This window comes from Neovison vison, chromosome 1 (assembly GCF_020171115.1).
Source record: "Neovison vison isolate M4711 chromosome 1, ASM_NN_V1, whole genome shotgun sequence".
In the NCBI taxonomy this organism is placed as follows: Eukaryota; Metazoa; Chordata; class Mammalia; order Carnivora; family Mustelidae; genus Neogale; species Neogale vison.
Genome location: NC_058091.1, coordinates 165,128,107 through 165,146,649, shown reverse-complemented (window position 1 = coordinate 165,146,649; position 18,543 = coordinate 165,128,107). Strand labels below are relative to the sequence as shown.

The 18,543-nt window shown below is 43.5% G+C and overlaps 1 protein-coding gene across 5 annotated transcripts; it reads left to right on the top strand.

Annotated features, from left to right (window-relative positions):
- The first annotated feature begins 2,023 nt into the window (after positions 1-2,023).
- ZFP62 (ZFP62 zinc finger protein) lies at positions 2,024-18,289 on the top strand. Of its 5 annotated transcripts, XM_044262097.1 has the most exons (3): positions 3,108-3,755; positions 7,871-7,916; positions 14,404-18,289. In XM_044262097.1, coding segments are annotated over exons 2-3 (2,781 nt in total). In that variant the 5' UTR covers positions 3,108-3,755; positions 7,871-7,915; the 3' UTR covers positions 17,184-18,289. The 5 variants fall into 5 exon arrangements, with proteins under 5 accessions (XP_044118051.1, XP_044118023.1, XP_044118032.1 ...); XM_044262116.1 differs by lacking the exons at positions 3,108-3,755; positions 7,871-7,916 and adding an exon at positions 2,024-2,072; XM_044262088.1 differs by lacking the exons at positions 3,108-3,755; positions 7,871-7,916 and adding an exon at positions 2,223-2,293.
- Positions 18,290-18,543: the final 254 nt, after the last annotated feature.

The following is an 18,543-nucleotide window of genomic DNA, read 5'->3' as shown; positions in this document are numbered from 1 at the left end:
ACATTTCATCTTTGTCTAAGGACTGATATTAAAATTTAGCAATTATATATAATTTTGCTAAAAATCCAGAAAAGAACATTTGAGTGAGAAAAAAATGTAAACTTCTAATTTCATTACAGAGACATATCCTAAACAATAAAACTTAAGGCATTAAACTATTTTACATTAGCTTAACATTCAGTGAGAATGAAAATATTTGAGGGACATAAAAGAAAAAGATTCAAATTCACAGCATTTCAAATCCAAATGGTGTAAAATCTCTGTCAAAAGCGAATTATATGGGGGGGGGATTGGGAGAAGGGGGGTGGGGTTATGGACATTGGGGAGGGTATGTTCTATGGTGAGAGCTGTGAAGTGTGTAAACCTGGCGATTCACAGACCTGTATCCCTGGGGATAAAAATAAAATAAATTTTTTTTTAAAAAAGTGAAATATATATATATAACACTAATTATAGGGATGCCTGGATGGCTCAGCAGGTTGAGCCTCTGCCTTCAGCTCAGGTCATGATCTCAGGGTCTTGGGATCGAGCCCTGCATTCGGCTCTCTGCTCAGCAGGGAGCCTGCTTCCCCCTCTCCCTCTGCCTGCCGCTCTGCCTACTTGTGATCTCTGTCTGTCAAATAAATAAATAAAGTCTGAAAAAAAAAGCAAAATATAGTATTAAATTGTGGATTTAGAGTCCATTGTGTATATTTGAAATAAGCAGTTTTGTTTAAATGTCAGCATTTGGAGACATGTCTTGAAAGAGGTAACCTCTTCAACATCAGCCACAGCAACCTCTTTCAAGACGTGTCTCCAAAGACAAAGGAAACAAAAGCAAAAATGAACTTTTGATGACTTCATCAAGGTTAAAAGCTTCTGCACAGCAAAGAAAACAGTCAACAAAACCAAGAGGCAACCTACGGAATGGGAGAAGATACTCAGAAATGACACTACAGACAAAGAGCTGATATCCAAGATCTATAAAGAACTCCTCAAACTCAAGACTCAAAAAACATGGGGTGCCTGGGTGGCTCAGTGGGTTAAAACCTCTGCCTTCAACTCAGGTCATGATCCCAGGATCCTGGGATCGAACCCCACATCAGGCTCTCTGATCATCAGGGAACCTGTTTCCTCCTCTCTCTCTGCCTGCTTGTGATCTCAAATCTTAAACAAATAAACAAAGATAATCATGTCCAAAAATGAGAAGACATGAACAGACACTTCTCCAAAGAAGACATAAAAATGGCTGACAGACACATGGAAAAACATTATCATTAGCCATCAGGAAATTCAAATCAAAACCACATTGAGATACACCTTCCACCAGTTAGAATAGCCAAAATTAACAAGACAGTAAACAACAGGTGTTGTAGAGGATGTGGAGAAAAGAGAACCCTCTTTCACTGTTCCTGGGAATGCAAGTTGGTGCAGCCACTTTGGAAAACAGTGTGGAGATTCCTTAAGAAATTAAAAAGAGCTTCCCTATGACCCTGCAATTGCACTACTGGGTATTTACCCCAAAGATACAGATGTCGTGAAAAGAAGGGCCATCTGTACCCCAATGTTCATAACAGCAATGGCCACCGTGGCCAAACTATGGAAAGAACCAAGATGCCCTTCAACAGATGAATGGATAAGGAAGATGTGGTCCATATACACTATGGAGTATTATGCTTCCATCAGAAAGGATGAATACCCAACTTTTGTAGCAACATGGAGGGGACTGGAAGAGATTATGCTGAGTGAAGTCAGTCAAGCAGAGAGAGTCAACTATCATATGGTTTCACTCATTTGCGGAGCATAAGGAATATCAGGGAGGACACGGGAAGATGGAGAGAAGTGAGTTGGGAGAAATCAGAGGGGGAGATGAACCATGAGAGACTGTGGACTCTGAGAAACAAATTGAGGATTTGGGAGGGGAAAGGGTTAGGGGGGTTGGATGAGTCTGGTGGTGGGTAACATGGAGGGAACGTATTGCATGGAGCACTGGATGTCGTACATAAACAATGACTTCCGGCGGGCTATAAAGTCCCAGCAACCCAGACGCCTCCTCCGCACCTCCCCGGCAGCTGCCCGATGCCAGACACCAGGTAGGGGCCGGGACGCTGCACACGGACCCACGTCCCTCCGCGCCCACGCCCTCCCCGCGCGCCCCGGGTCACGTGCCCAGACCTGAACGATCATCGAGTCCGTCCTCCGGCCTCCCAGAGAGGACTCGGAAGTGTCTTGCCGCCAGCGCGGGCCCTTCCGGCCGGACCGTCCGCGCTTTTGTCCCTCCGGCGGCAGGGCTCCCGCGGCGCCGCCACAGCCAGTACGTGAGTCCGCGGCCGCCGACGCTCCCGCCCCTGGCCCTGACCTGCCACGCCCTTCCCTTGGTGGCAGGGTCCCCCCTGCCCCTCGGGTCTCGGGCGGGATCCGGGCGGGAGTGTCCCCCGTCGACCTGCGCACTCAGGAGGCACATTCCGAGGGAGCGGAGCGGTGGGAGTACTTCGGGCCGGCGGAGGCTGGTGGGGCGGGCCCGGGAGCGGCCGGGGCCGGCTGTGGCTGCCCGGTGTCCGGAGACGGGCTGGGGCCTGGCGCTAGTCCCGTCTCCGCTCTTCGCGGCTTCCCGGGTCGGGGGCGAGCGCCTGCCGGGGATGCCTCGGATTCCCCCTTGGGGCGCCCTGCCGCGAAGTTCGGCGCCAGGGCTGGATCGTGGTGGGCGTTACAGGGACCCCGGGGGGGACTTGATGCGAGCCCCCACCCCGCCTCCCTCCCTTCTCCCCGACGTTTGCGGCCATGGTGTGCCCAGGCTCGGGGCCCGGGGAGCCGCTGCCAGGCCCTTGGCCTGGGGGAGCAGCGGAGGATCCGCCGGCCGAGCGGCCTCGGTGGGAAGCGCGCGAGAGGCCCGCGGACGCGCCGCTGGCGGGGAGGTGTGGGGCTGCGTGCGCTGCGCTCCCCGGCGCTGGGACCCGCGGCCCCGGGCTCCTTCGGAGGGCGCGAGGGTTGTGCTGCGTTAGGGGATGTCCAAGTCTGCGGGCGCGCCTGTGCGTAGCCACGCGGCCCAGATACTCAAAACACATGAGCGTATTGCCTGTGCAAAGCGAGGTTGGTCCCGCTTGTCGTCCCAAGCCCGATCCCCGGGCGGTCCCCTGTGTCCGCGCGCAGCCGGCCCACAGACGCCGACCCCCGCCAGCGGCAGTGCGCGAGCACCCGGCCCTCCGCGCGGGCGGCGGGTGCGCGCCGGAACGGTCCCCTGCCTGCCTTCCTCTCGCTGTGCTTCCGAAGACACGCAGCTTTCGAAATCGAGCAGACAGACCCCAAACTGGCGCTGGGTAGCGGCCTGGCTATTGTTTGCATGTTCTGAATGTTCCGTGAGTTTTCAGCTCTGTTCGGAGCCTTCCGGGCCGTTTCCTGTTTGCTGTTACTTCGGTGGCCCGCTCGGCGGCTCCTAGGGGATGCGTCAGCAAGGGTTTTCGCAGAGGGAAGGGGTCGACCAGGGCCGTGTGTGCCCAGCTCAGCCTGTGACTGATGCGCTGTTCGGTAGCCCGGTCGTGACCGCGACAGCTCCCCGAGTGTTCCGAGAACCAGCAGAGCCGATGGGTTTTCCGTCCCGGCTCTTGCGTTTATAATGCCGAGCGGGTGTGCGAGCCTCGCCAACGGACTCTGTGACTGACCGCCTTCCTGCCCTTCTCTGCCCCTTTTGCTTCCGAAAATCTCCCAGCCTCCCTTTCAGAGTGTCCTTTGCTTACCTTTTCCCCCAGGATGACTAGAAATCTCTTCACCGCTACCAGGTATGGGAATGTTCTGTTTCCATTTTTCACTTTAAGGAAAAATCGCCTATAGTCCTTATTTCTACTTTTAAGCAATAGAACCCACTCCTGTTAGTGCATTCGTGAGCTAGATGCAGTAACACCTACAGCCCACACTGTATTCTCGCCCTTTTGATCTGTACATCTCTCACTTCTTGGTTCCGTCTTTCATCCGTTTCATCCTCCAACGTCCTTGGTATCCTTTCTTCTGAATTAGTAAGCGTTGTGTGCGCACACGCCGTTTTTTCGTTTTCTTTCTCTGGTCGCTTCCAGTTCAAATGGGACACCCAAGAACTTAAGGTACAGAACCCAGGGGTCACCCTTGACGGCAGGTTGACTTGTGGAGTGTGTTTGGTAGTCTGGAACGGAGTAGCTGCCAATGTGTTGCTTGTTGCAGCCTGTGAATGGCAGGGTTTTTCGGCCAGAATGAGCCACAGCTCTCCTGGGGGTTGTCCAGGCTGGGGAGAATTGACTCATGACTCCTGTGGGCTAACCTGTTCAGTAGTCACACCGCCCAGATGTTTAAAATACACAAGCGGATGCCTGTGCCGAATGAGAAGGTTTGCCCCCTCTCATCGTCCCAAGCCCAAACCCCCGAACAGCAAGAATGAGGGGCAGGTTCTTACTCTGTACACAGGCTTTTGGGGCATTGATAGTAGAACATGAACAACAGGCAGAGAGGTGTCCAGAGGTGGTGGGACATGTGTAATTTGGAAGGAGTGGATGGCATTCCAAAGCTGGCTGTTGGGTCATGCTTCCTACTGACAACTAGAGAGGAGTTAAGAGCAGTTTCCCATCCAGCTTGTAGAACTTCTAAAAATTTAAACCTTTCCAGTCTGTGCTTTCAGAGTGATTGTTTCTTGTGTCATCCGGGATTTGTGACTTAGCCAACAGATCAGTCTTTTTTTTTTTTTTAAAGATTTTATTTGTTTGACAAAGAAAGATAGTGAGAGAGGGAACACAAGCAAGGGCAGCCTGAGAGGGAGAAGCAGGCTTCCTGCAGAGCAGGGAGTCTGATATGGGGCTCGAACCCATGACCCTGGGATCATGAACTGAATGGCAGGCAGACACTTAACTAACTGAGCCACCCAGGCATCCTCCCCTTTTTGTTTAAGTTGTTTTTTTTAAATTCCTGTTAGTTATATGCAAACAATGGATCATGGACCACTACATCAAAAACTAATGCTATACTGTATGGCGACTAACATAACATAATAAAAAATAAAATTCCAGTGAGTTGACATAACAGTATAATACTAGTTTCAGGTGCACAGTATAGTGATTCAGCACTTCCTTACAAAGCCTGGTGCTCATCACAACCAGCGCTTTCCTTAATCCCCATCACTTATCTCCCCCTTCATCCCATAGCTACTTTCCCTCTGGAAACATCAGTTTGTTCTCTGGAGTTAAGAGTCTGTTTTTTGGTTTGCTTCTCTCTCTCTCTTTTTTTTTCCTTTTACTCATTTGTTCTATTTCTTAAATTCCACATATGAGTGAATTCATACAGTATTTGTCTTTCTCTGACTTATTTCACTTAGCATAATACTCTAGGTCCATCTATGTCCTTGCAAATGACAAGATTTCATTCTTTTTTAATGGCTGAGTAATATTCCATTGTGTGTGTGTGCGCGCGTGTATATACACACACACACACCACTTTGTTCATCATTTGACAGACACTTGAACTGTTTCTGTATCTCAGCTGTGGTAAATGATACTACTATAAACATTGGGGTGTATGTGCCCCTTCAGATCACTACTTTCGTGTCTTTGGGGGTAAATACCTAGCATTGCAATTGCTGGGTCATAGGGTAGCTCTACTTTTACCTTTTTGAGGGACCTCCATCCTGTTTTCCACACTGGCTGGACCAGCTTACATTCCCACCAACAGTGCTGGAGGAGGGTTCCCCTTTTTCTGTATCCTCACCAGCACCTTTTGTTTCTTGTATTGTTAATTTTAGCCATTCTGACAGGTGTAGGGTGGTATCTCATTGTACTGTTGATTTGTCTTTCCTGTTGATTGAGTGATGTTGAGCATTTTTTTTGTGTGTCTGTTGGCCATCTGTGTCTCCTTTGGAGAAATGTCTCTTCATCTCTTCTGCCCATTTTCTAATTGGATTATTCGTTTTTGGGGTGTTGAATTTTGTAAGTTCGTAATATATTTTGGATACTAACCCTTTATCAGATATGTCATTTGCAAATGTCTTCTTTCATTCTGTAGGTTGCCTTTTAGTTTTATTGATTATTTCCATCCCTGTGCAGAAGGTTTTTATTTTGATGAGGTCCCAGTTGTTTCTGCTTTTGTGTCCCTTGCCTTAGGAGACATACTGAGAAAGAAGTTGCTCTGGCCGATGTCAAAGAAGTTACTATGTGTGTTCTCATCTAGGATTGTTATGATTTCAGGTCTCTTATTTAGGTCTTTTATCCATTTTTTAAAAAAAGATTTATTTATTTTAGGAAGAGAGAGAGCACACACATAAGAGCAGGGAGGGGCAGAGGAAGAATCTCAGGCAGACTCCCTGAGTAGGGAGCTGAGCAGGGAGCCTGATACGGGCTCCGTCTCATGACCCTGAGATCATGACCTGAGCCAGAATCAAGAATCAAGATGCTTAACCATCTGAGCCATCCAGACGCCTCATCCATTTTGAATTTATTTTTGTGTATGTTGTAAGAAAGTGGTCCAGTTTCATTCTTTGCATGTTGCTGGCTAGTTTTCCCAGTACCATTTGTTGAGGAGACTGTCTTTTCCCATTGCATATTCTTTCCTGCTTTGTCAAAGATTAATTGACCATATAATTTTGGGTTCATTTCTGAGTTTTGTATTCTGGTCCATTGGTCTATGTGTCTGTTTTTGTGCCAGTACCCTACTGTTTTATTCACTGGAGGTTTTTAGTATACCTTGAAGTCCAGAATTGTGATGCCTCCAGCTTTACTTTTCTTTTTCAAGGTTGCTTTGTTTATTCAGGGTCTTTTCTGGTTCCATACAAATTTTAGGATTATTTGTTGTAGCTCTGTGAAAAATGCTGCTGGTATTTTGATAGGGCATGTCAGTCTTGATTGGCTTATAATAACCTCTTCAGACTCCAGGACTTAGTTTTCTCTTCAGTTCATTTCACTGCAGCTAGTATAAATGATCTTTATTTCTTTTAATTTTTATTAGGAAAAAATTTAAACACACAGGAAAGTAAAATAATACAATGAACCCCATACACCCATAGCTCAGATTCAATAATTATTATGATTCTGCTGCATTTGTCTCACCTTTCCCTTTTTATTTTTCCTTTATTAAAGTATTTAAAAATTTTTTAAAAGATTTTATTTATTTTGTAAAGTTTTTTAAAAAGATTTTATTTATATATTTATCTCATTTACTTATTTATTTGACACAGAGAGAGCGAGCACGTGCATGAGTGTATGTGAGCCAGGGGAAAAGGCAGAGGGAGTGGGAGAAGCAGACTGCCTGCTGAGCAGGGAGCCTGATGAGGGGCTTGATCCAGGAACCATATGATCATGACCTGAGCCTAAGGCAAATGCTTAACTGACTGGGCTACCCAGGCACACCTTTATTAAAGAATTTTAAAGGAAATTTCAGACATAATGCCTTTTCATCCTGGCGTACTTCAGTCTACCAAAAAAGAAGGAAAAAAAAATAGAAATTTCTAACATAGCCACAGTGCCATTGTCACATCATCCTAAATTAATTCTGATTCCTTGATTCAGAATTCAGATTCAAAGGTTGGCAAACTACTGGGCCTATAGCTGTTTTTGTATGACCTGCAAGCTAAGAATTGTTTTTACATTTTTAAAAGGATGTTTAGGGTTGCCTGCCTGGCTCAGTTGGTTGAGCGACCGACTCTTGATTCCTGCTTAGGTAATGATCTCAGGGTCATGAGATCGAGCCCGGTATTGGGCTCATGCTGGGCGTGGAGCCTGCTCAAGATTCCCTTTCTCCTTCTCCCTCTGCCTGTCACCCAGCCCCTCACGCTTGCTGTCTCTGAAAAAATTAAAAAATAAAAGGATATTTAAAAGCAAACAAAAGTTAGTGATAGAGTCATATGTGGCCTATAAAGCCTAAAATATTTTCCTTTTCTTTGCAGAAAAGGTTACCAACCCCTGATTCAAAAGAATATGTGATCTTCCAAAGTGCGTATCTGAATTTGCTATTCCTTTGCCTAAAACTCCTCAGGATCGAGACTGGACTCCTTAGTGTGAAGACCCTGGTGCTGCCCTTACTTTTGCCCACCTGTTCAGCTGTGTCCACCACCCTCTTCTTCAGAGCAGTGACCACTAGTTCCTTCGTACCTGTTCTTCCCTCTGCTGGAACTACTCTTGTTTCTGAAGCTTTCCTAGTCCTTCAAGGCAGAGTCAGCCCTTTCCCTCTCCTCTGTCATGTGTGTCCTTTGCCATTTTTATCATGTGTTTATTGCTGTTATTTTTGCCTGTTTTTTATTTCCTACAAACCTGCTAGTCTGCCAGCTCCTTGAAGACAAGATCTTACCTATCTCTACATCCCTAGGACCAGACCAGTGCCTGGGGAAAAAAGCAGGATATGGGTCATAATCTAAATTCTTGGGCAACATTAAGCCTCAAAGATAACAGATACTAGAATACATTTTATTGTTTGTAAAGATAACTTAATATTTTATTAGAAACTCTTGATTGTCTTTATATTTTAGCAGATATCTTAATCCATCTGGGCTATTATAACAGAGTACACGCTGGATGGTATATAAACAGCAGAAATTTATTTCTTACAGTTCTGGAGGCTGGGAAGTTCAAGACAAGGTGCCAAGTCATCTCTGGGATGACTTTTTTATGAGAACAGTAATCTCATTTGAGAAGATTCTGCTCTCATGAACCAAGCACCTCTCATAGCCCTTGCCCCTAAACCACGATCTTTGAGGGTTACAATTGTAACATGAAGTTGGGAGGAGGAGACACAAACGTTAGGACCAAAGCAGTAGCATTTATCCTGTTTCTGGCTTTTCATGTCTTGGCACATCTCTGCCTGTGTTTTGACCAACCTTTTCTTAGACTCAGCATTGGTTAATATGAATCTCATTGCAAACAATCAGTTTTCAGTGAAGAGGCACATTTATATTAATTTGCTTTGACTTCAGTCATTAAGAGGTTGGGTGAACTGTATCGGGTGATATTGTACACTGTGCCTCCATCCAAACAGGGGGTTAATTTAAGCTTGCCTGAAACAGAGGGACTCCTGGTGTCTGCCTAGGTCAGAACGATAAGCAGTAAAATACGTGTGGTGCAGACCAAACCAGACCAGTCAGCAGCCACGCAAGGAATCCCAGGGAGTGTGAAGTAGATGAAGAATTAGCCTATTTATCAGAGAAGGTCAGGGGAAGGGTCCAGCCGGGCCAAGGATCAGTGAATGCAGTAGTAGGGATGGGTTAGCATGGCCCATTTGGTGTCCAGCAAGTCACTTGAGGTGGCCAGATGCAGAAAGTTTCAAGTGCCAACTACGTAGCCTGGGAAGACTTGATATAGGGAGTCACCAGGTGTGCAATTTTCAATACTTAAGATAGGGAGACTATGGCAAAAGTTCAGAAGGATAATTTAGGAAGGCTTAAACCAAGGCCTTTAGCAGTGGGAATAGAATTAGGGGTAGGGACTTGAGAACTGTTGAGGTAATAGAATCAGCTGGTGTTGTGGGCTCTTTTGGATGTGGAAGGGTGAGGCAAAGAGAAAAGCCCATTTCTAACTTAGACAAAGGGGAAGACGAGGTGGACATGAGAGTCTGTAATTGCAGAGAGCAGTCTGGACCAGAGGTGATCTGAGCGGTGGCTTGTAGGAATGGTAGGAACCACCCATATAGATCCAAATGCTTAGGGAGAATATGTAGAGTCAGAGGGGAAAGGTTTAAAGTGGAACAGGGAAGCAGGAATATCTAAGAGACAGTAGGTGGGGGAGTGAGTGCTTGGCCCCAAAGAAGCTAATGCAGTGTGGTCTGAGTGTGAGAAGTCAGACTGAGTAGATGAGGCGTAAGGGGAGATGGGACATGAAGACCACTTTTTCAAGAGATAACTAAGCAGGTAGCAGATGGTAAAAGCGGTACCTGGAGGGGAAGGTACAGTTAAAGGAACTTTAAATTTACTTTTTGACCTTTTTTTAACTTTTTATTTGAAAATTGTCTTAAATATATATAGAATATGTCAAGAATAAGAATGGTAAAAAGATAGCCTTTACTCATATTCACTTCATTTAGTCTTCTCTCTTTTGCTCTTTCATACATGTGATTTTTTTCTAAACTAGTTGAAGGTAATGCATAGGTCATGGCCTCCTGCCCCTAAATACTTCAGTATACATTTACTAAGGATAGGCATATTCTCCTTCCTGAGTACAATACAACTGTGAACTTCAGCACATAAAGTTGATACTTTGCAGTCAGTATTCCAGTTCTGTCAGTTGGCACAATTATTCTTTTATAATTTTCCTTCCAGTACAGAGCCACTGCAGGTCAGATATTAAGTGTAGTGGTCTAGTCTCTTTAGCCTTTTTTAATCTGGAACGTTTCTTAGCCTCTCTTGTCTTTTATGAAAGTGATACTTTTGAAGAATACTACAAATACTACTTGGAGTAGAATAGTCCATATTTTGGATTACCTGATGTTTGCTTGTGATTCTGAAGCTATGCATTCTCATAGGTGATACGTCCTCAGGATGTCATTTCTGGAGCATGTGATCTGCCTCTGCCACCATTGCTGATCTTAATTTAGAACACTTGGCCAAGGCATTGTCTGATTTTTCCAGTGTGTAATTACTGTTTTTTCCCTTTCATTTTGGGGGGAGTATTTCAAGCTCATGTGTATTTTCTTTTTTCAACTCAGCTCTCCCCACATTTACCAGCTAGTCCTGGCATTCTGCTGTAAATAAGTGGCCTCTCTTTCTCCCCTGTTTGTATATGTATGGATTCACAAAATCCTATTTTCAGTGGTGTATAGTTCTTACTGTACGTAATTATTATGGAGCCTAAATTGGGTGGTCAAGCTGACTTGTGGTCTTGTGACATGTGCCTGTCATTTTTAACTATCTCCTTACTTGTTGGAGTAACAAGATGCTGTTCATCTTGTGTGTATTCTGCCCCAGCCTAGAATCTGCCGTTTCTCTGAAGAGCTCTGGTTCCTTTTAGTAGGCAATAGGACTAGAGATCAGAAACAGGGTGCTGGATGTGCTTACTACCACTAAGGTGTTTTTTGCTTCTTAGCTTTTCAGCAGAGAGCTAGGGAATATGTATACATATATACACATACAAATATACACACATGTGAATATAGATGTGTGTGCGCGCACAGGTAATTTTAGAAATCGTGAATTCACATCGATTATCTGATTCATCCCCACAGGGTTCTTTCTTGCCCTCCCCTATTCCATATTTGGAATTTGATTCTTCCTCCAGGAGAGCCCTGGCTTGCAACTAAATCAACACATTTACTCAGTCCCCCAACACATCTAAAATTGCTTCAAATTACTTTGTTCATACCTCTGCAGAAGACAAAGCTGCTTAAAAATTCATGTGTTTTCAGGCATTCACCACCACCCTCTCCGTCCTTCCCAAGACTGAGAGAATAGGTACATGGTTACGTGTTCTGTGATATTATATGTCTAAATTATGGGTTAGTTCTTCGTTTCCTTTTGTTTCCTTCCTATGGTTATGGTATCCATGTGAAACACAATTGAGTTCATATGTTGCCGTTTGCTTTGTGGTTTAGCTGCTTTTCCTTTTTCCAATTCTCATTGATTTAATTTTATTCTTTGAATATGCAGAACATTATCATGCTTCCATAGTAAAAACTATGCAGAAAGCTGTACTTAGAATGTCTCTCTTCCCTGTCCCTCTGCTCTGTTCTCCCCACTTCACAGAGAATGGGGCTTTCTTCATTTCTGATTTCTCTCATTATTATAAAGATAAGCAGTTATATCTTTGTTTCCATATTTTTCTTTCTGTGAAAAAGCAGAGCATATATGTTCTTTTTCTCTTTACATGGTATCCTGCAATTTGCTCCCTCTCAATCAATTGATAGAGATGTTCCTCTTTCTTGCTTATTACTCCACTGTATACATGTGCCATAGTTTATTTAACTAGTCTTCTATGCTAGACACTCAGGTAGTTATCTGGATTCTCTAGTTACAGACAGTACTACCATGAATAGCTTTGTGCGCATGTACTTTTTTGTATTGTTGGAAGTAGATCTTCAGTATAAATTCCTAGATGGGATTTCTGAATTGAAGTGTAAATACATACAGTTCACTTAGCTATTGGCAGATGCCCCTCAATGGGGGTTATGCTGCTTTACAGTGCCATTAATATATATGAGTGCCTTTTTCCAACACAACCTCCCCACCAATGTGTGTTGTCATGCTTTTTAATATGACATATGAGAAGTGGTATCTTAGTGTAGTTCTTATTTGCATTTCTCTCTCTCTTTTTTTTTTAAAGATTTTATTTATTTATTTGACAGAGAGAGATTACAAGTAGGCAGAGAGGCATGCAGAGAGAAAGGAGGAAGCAGGCTTCCTGCGAGCAGAGAGCCTGATGTGGGGCTCGATCCTAGGACCCTGAAATCATGACCTGGGCAGAGGCTCAACCCACTGAGCCAACCAGGCGCCCCTGCATTTCTCTTATGAGTGGTATTAAAAACATGTTTAAGGGACATTTTAATATTTCTTTCTGTGAATTGTCTGTTTTTGTCTTGCACATTTTTCTATAGGAATTTTAGTATATTTTTTCAACTTCTGAGAAGTTTTTATGTAAGAGATATTAGTGCCTATATATGATGCATGTTGCAAATATTTTTTCATTTGTCATTTCTCAGTTTTGCTTATAGCATGTAATTTATATTTGCCATGTAATTTATATTTATGCAGTCAGATTTATCCATTCCTTCTTATTGCATGTGAGTCATAGTTTGAAAACTTTTTCTGGACGCAGGTTATAGAGGCATTTTTTCATGTTTTCTTCCAGTATTTGTATGGCAGCACGTTTTTGTATTTAGAGCTCTGCTCCATTTGGAGTAACATTCTTGAGTGTGGTGTGAAGAATGATTTAATTTTATCTTTTTCCAGGTGGCTTTAGAGTTGTTCCAACACTAAAGACCATCTTTGCTCCAAGAATTTGATGTATCATCTTTATCATTGCTTGATTTCTGTGTGTGATTAGGATTACTTCTGGACTTTCTGTTGTTTTCCTTTGGTCTGTACACTGGTACCATGCTGCTTTTGTTGTAGAGGCTTTGTGGTATATTTTAATACCTAATGGGGCTAGTCCTGACTCACAGCCCTTTTATGTTTCTCTCTAGTAATTTCTTTGTGTTTTATTTTTTTAATTTTAAGTAGGCTTCAGGCCCAGCATGGACCTTGAACTCGAAGATCCTGAGACTGTGAGTCCTAAGCTCTACTGACTAAGCCAGCCAGGCACCCCTTGTATATTTATTTTAGAGGATTTGGTTTTATGGGTGTAGGAACTTGAACATCTTTCTCTTCTGAGGGCCAAGGATGAATAGAGGTGGAGGGGCCAAGGCCAAAGGGAATTAATGGAGCATGGGCCCTGATGTGTGTGGGAGCAGGATTCAGAGCACGGATAAAAGGCACGTTGCTGTGTATGGTTATGGAGTTCCACTGCCTGCCCAGTAGGCCTCACATTTAAGCAACATGGACAAGTGGAGTACTTTCAGGGGGAACAAAGAATTCCTGCCTGAGCCCTAAAATCTGTTTTAGGAAGGAGTTTACCTTTCCTGAGTCCTGTGCTTTATACCCAGCTTCCAGCCTGGATCAGATAACCAAACCTCAAATAATAAATAGTAATAACTAGGCATCTAGCACTCACCAAGTAGTAGGCATTGTTCACAACACTTTAAATAACTTTCTCAAGGTCACGCGGCTGGATATTTGAACCCAGGCGGTAGTGTTTCCTTTGCTTGGCAGTTTGTATTTTAGCTTCTGATCTTCGATGTGCTCCGATTGCAGTTAGCTCTTTCATAAAGTGGGCATGGAAGCCTCTGCCTGGCACACTGGAGCACACTATTCCATGCAGATTCCCCCGACTGCCCAGTCTCTAGGGTCAGGTTTTCTGTGCAGGGGAAGTCCAGGAGGCCAGACCAACTCCAGGAAGCTGCAGTTTGCTTTCTTTCTCATGTCTGTTGTGACTCTCTTCATCGTTTCATTCTCATCGCCCTAATACCATCACTTAGGTACTGATTTCTTCCTTTTGGCTTTGCCTCTTTAGTTCTGCTGATTATGTCTCTTTTGTTTTATTATTTTTCGGCTTCTTATTCAGAGATTTCTTCTGCTTTTTGTTTTTTCATGACCCCAAAACTGATCAATACTGTCCTTGGTTCTGTGCATTATTTCAATGCCCTTATGCTAAACTGTTATGCAAGAATACAAAAGCTCTTTGTTCCATTGAAAATCCAGGGCTCTAATATTTTAACATTAACTCCAAAGGGGCAGAAATTTTAGCATGTCCCATCTTGTATCCCCTGCAGCTAAAAATGGTACTTAATCACACAGCATGCAGTCAATAAACATTTGTCAAGTGAATGAGTAAATTTGGTTGTAATTCTTCCAGTTTCCTCTAAACAAAGTGAACAGGTATCATTTTCATTTTCTTGCTTTAGTGTCACATTTGAAGATGAGGGGCACTGAGGATGAGAAATCAACTGAAAAGTATGAAAATGTTGGAAATGCAGAATCTTTGTGGCCAAAAGTGGAAGGTCTTCACAAGGATCGTATACAGGAATATAAGGTTGGTGAAACTTGTGATTGGAATAGCAAGGTAGAGAATCAGCTGCAAAATCCTGAGGGAAAAAGAATGAAGGAAGACAAAAGTGGCATCAGGGAAAAGATCGACAAAGCCAAGAATGCAGCAAATATAAAGACAGAACGGGAAGACGAGGCATCTGAGAAAAGCTTACATCCAAGTTCAAAACATGTTATACACCAGACTCTCTCTGTAGAACAGATAAGCAGTGAACAAGACAGATGTGTGGAGAACTTTAATGGAACCTCTCACCCTGGTCTGCAGCAGAAAACCAGTGCTGTTAAGAAGTCACACAAATGTGATGAGTGTGGGAAATCATTCAAATATAATTCCCGCCTCGTTCAACATAAAATTATGCACACTGGGGAAAAACGCTATGAGTGTGATGACTGTGGAGGGACTTTCCGGAGCAGCTCCAGTCTTCGAGTCCATAAAAGGATCCATACTGGGGAGAAGCCCTATAAGTGTGAGGAGTGTGGGAAAGCCTACATGTCCTACTCCAGCCTTATAAACCACAAAAGCGCCCATTCTGGGGAAAAGAACTGTAAATGTGATGAGTGTGGGAAGTCCTTCAATTATAGCTCTGTTTTGGACCAGCATAAGAGGATCCACACAGGAGAAAAGCCCTATGAATGTGGTGAGTGTGGGAAGGCTTTCAGGAACAGCTCTGGTCTCAGAGTCCACAAAAGGATTCACACAGGGGAGAAGCCCTACGAATGTGATATCTGTGGGAAAACTTTCAGTAATAGCTCCGGCCTTAGGGTCCATAAGAGGATCCACACAGGTGAGAAACCTTATGAATGCGATGAGTGTGGGAAGGCCTTCATTACTTGCAGAACACTTCTAAACCATAAAAGCATCCACTTTGGAGATAAACCTTATAAATGTGATGAATGTGAGAAATCGTTTAATTACAGCTCTCTCCTCATTCAGCATAAAGTGATCCACACTGGAGAGAAACCTTATGAATGTGATGAATGTGGGAAGGCCTTCAGGAACAGCTCAGGCCTTATAGTGCACAAAAGGATCCACACAGGAGAGAAACCCTACAAATGTGATGTCTGTGGCAAAGCGTTCAGCTATAGCTCAGGCCTTGCCGTTCATAAAAGCATTCACCCTGGGAAGAAAGCTCATGAATGTAAGGAGTGTGGAAAATCCTTCAGCTATAACTCACTTCTGCTTCAGCATAAGACCATTCATACTGGAGAGAGACCTTATGTATGTGATTTGTGTGGGAAAACTTTCAGGAACAATTCAGGCCTAAAGGTCCACAGGAGGCTCCATACTGGGGAAAAACCATATAAGTGTGATGTGTGTGGGAAAGCCTATATCTCACGCTCTAGCCTTAAAAACCACAAAGGAATTCATCTTGGGGAAAAGCCCTATAAATGTACCTATTGTGAGAAATCTTTCAATTACAGCTCTGCCCTTGAACAACATAAAAGGATTCATACAAGGGAGAAACCTTTTGGGTGTGAAGAGTGTGGAAAAGCCTTCAGAAATAATTCAGGCCTTAAAGTACATAAACGGATCCACACTGGGGAGAGACCTTACAAATGTGAAGAATGTGGGAAAGCCTACATCTCACTCTCAAGCCTTATAAATCATAAAAGTGTACACCCTGGGGAAAAGCCCTATAAGTGTGACGAGTGTGAAAAAGCCTTCATCACATACCGAACCCTTATAAACCACAAAAAAATCCATCTTGGGGAGAAGCCCTACAAATGTGATGTATGTGAGAAATCTTTTAATTACACTTCACTCCTTTCTCAACACAAAAGGGTCCACACTAGAGAGAAACCTTATGAATGCGACAGATGTGAGAAGGTCTTCAGAAACAACTCGAGCCTTAAAGTGCATAAAAGAATCCATACTGGGGAGAAGCCCTATGAGTGTGATGTATGTGGAAAAGCCTACATCTCACACTCAAGCCTTATTAACCATAAAAGTACCCATCCTGGCAAGACACCTTTCACATGCGATGAATGTGGAAAAGCTTTTTTCTCAAGCAGAACTCTTCTAAGCCATAAAAGAGTCCATCTTGGGGAGAAGCCCTTCAAATGTATCGAGTGTGGGAAATCTTTTAATTACAGTTCACTCCTTTCTCAACACAAGAGGATCCACACAGGGGAAAAACCTTATATATGTGATAGGTGTGGGAAGGCGTTCAGGAACAGCTCAGGCCTCACAGTGCATAAAAGGATTCACACAGGCGAGAAACCCTATGAATGTGATGAGTGTGGGAAGGCATACATCTCACACTCAAGTCTCATTAACCATAAAAGTGTCCATCGTGGGCAGCAGCCCTATAATTGTGAGTGTGGGAAGTCCTTCAATTACAGATCAGTTCTTGACCAACACAAAAGGATCCACACTGGAAAGAAGCCATACCGATGTAATGACTGTGGGAAGGCTTTTAATATCCGATCGAATCTCACCAAGCACAAAAGAATCCATACTGGAGAGGAGTCTTCCAGTGTGACCTCTGTGGGGAGTCACAGTGATACATCACAGAAGAGAACTTATGAAGGAGGGAGTACTCTGGATATGACCAACATGAGCATATCTGTAGGTGGCCGAGCTTACCAAGTCTCAGGTCAAATGGAAGAAAAACCTTATGAATGTGTGAACATCTGAGCTCTTTGTTCATTTGTAATTTACACAATGTACATGAGACTACCAGTGCTTTTCAGGGCGATCTGCATCACAGCCAGCAAAGAAGCCTCCAGTGTCAAGATACTTGAGCCTGAATGGGACACAGTTTGTCCTGGGATAAAACCGATCCAAGTAACAGTGATTTAAAAACCTTCCAAACAAGAAGACATTTCTGGACATAAAACACGTGGATGAGGAAAGAACTTAGAGGTCATATAATTACCATCAGAAAGCTCATATTTGGGTAAATTTTGTGAATAGAAATGGGGGAAGTTCAGGTATAGCTTTGAATCCTAATTATACATTAGTCGGTGGGAAAAATACAAGGAGGGCCTCCCAACAGGCAAATTCAGGAGAGAGATAGGCTTCAGGGAATAAAAACTTATTTAATAGTGGTGATTGCAAAGAATAAATTTGATATAATTGAGTAATTTGTGAGGGGTGATGATAAATTTTGAAACAAAATTGGATTTGTTGTAGGAAGAATAAAAAGTGTAGACATGAATCTAGCAGGAAATAGTAATTTTAAAAATGTAAGTTGAATGCAAAAAAGAAAAAGGAAAAAAATGTAAGTTGATTGGACTATATGGTTGTAATGAAATACTCTGAATGGGCAAAACTTTTTAAAAATTTTCAAATGAACCCCCTCAATGAATGATGAAGTGTGGTGAGTGAAAACATCACACATGCTACACATACAAGGTTCTACCATAACCAGAAATTCAGCAATTAAATAACTAATGGAACACGTCTTCAACATGAATTTGCACCTACACAAAAATATTTGATTCAGGGATTCCTGTGAATAGGAATGCTGAGAAAGAGATTTTATTGGAAAAGCTAGAAAGCTAAGTACCTATTGATAATTGAGGGATTGGAGGAAATTCATGATTCTTAATATTCCTGTTAAATGTTTGGTTGTTTTGGAATGTGTTATTGTAAAGATTTCATGCACTACATGTGTGTATTGTCTGTTGTAAAATGTTATGAATACTTTGTTCAGGGCTCACTCTGTCTTGGCCGTGAAAAGCCAGATAGATATGGTGAGGTAAGGTGGAAGTCCAATAAAGAAACTCCTCAAAAGTAAACAGGCTCTGACTGACTTTAGATGGAACAGTACACAGAGAAAACAGTTTGTGTGTCACATCTTTGAGATAAGTGAGACCAGATGTGAGGCAGGGAGGGCAGCAGGGGACTTATCCCATAGGGCTAGTAGCTCAGGTTTCACAAGAAATTACGTGGTGTCTCTACCAGGAGACATGCAGAATGGACTGATCCTCATACCGGGCCTGGATTATAGCTCCTGGGAGTGGGCAGGCTATGGGGCTGGTCTGTCACCTCG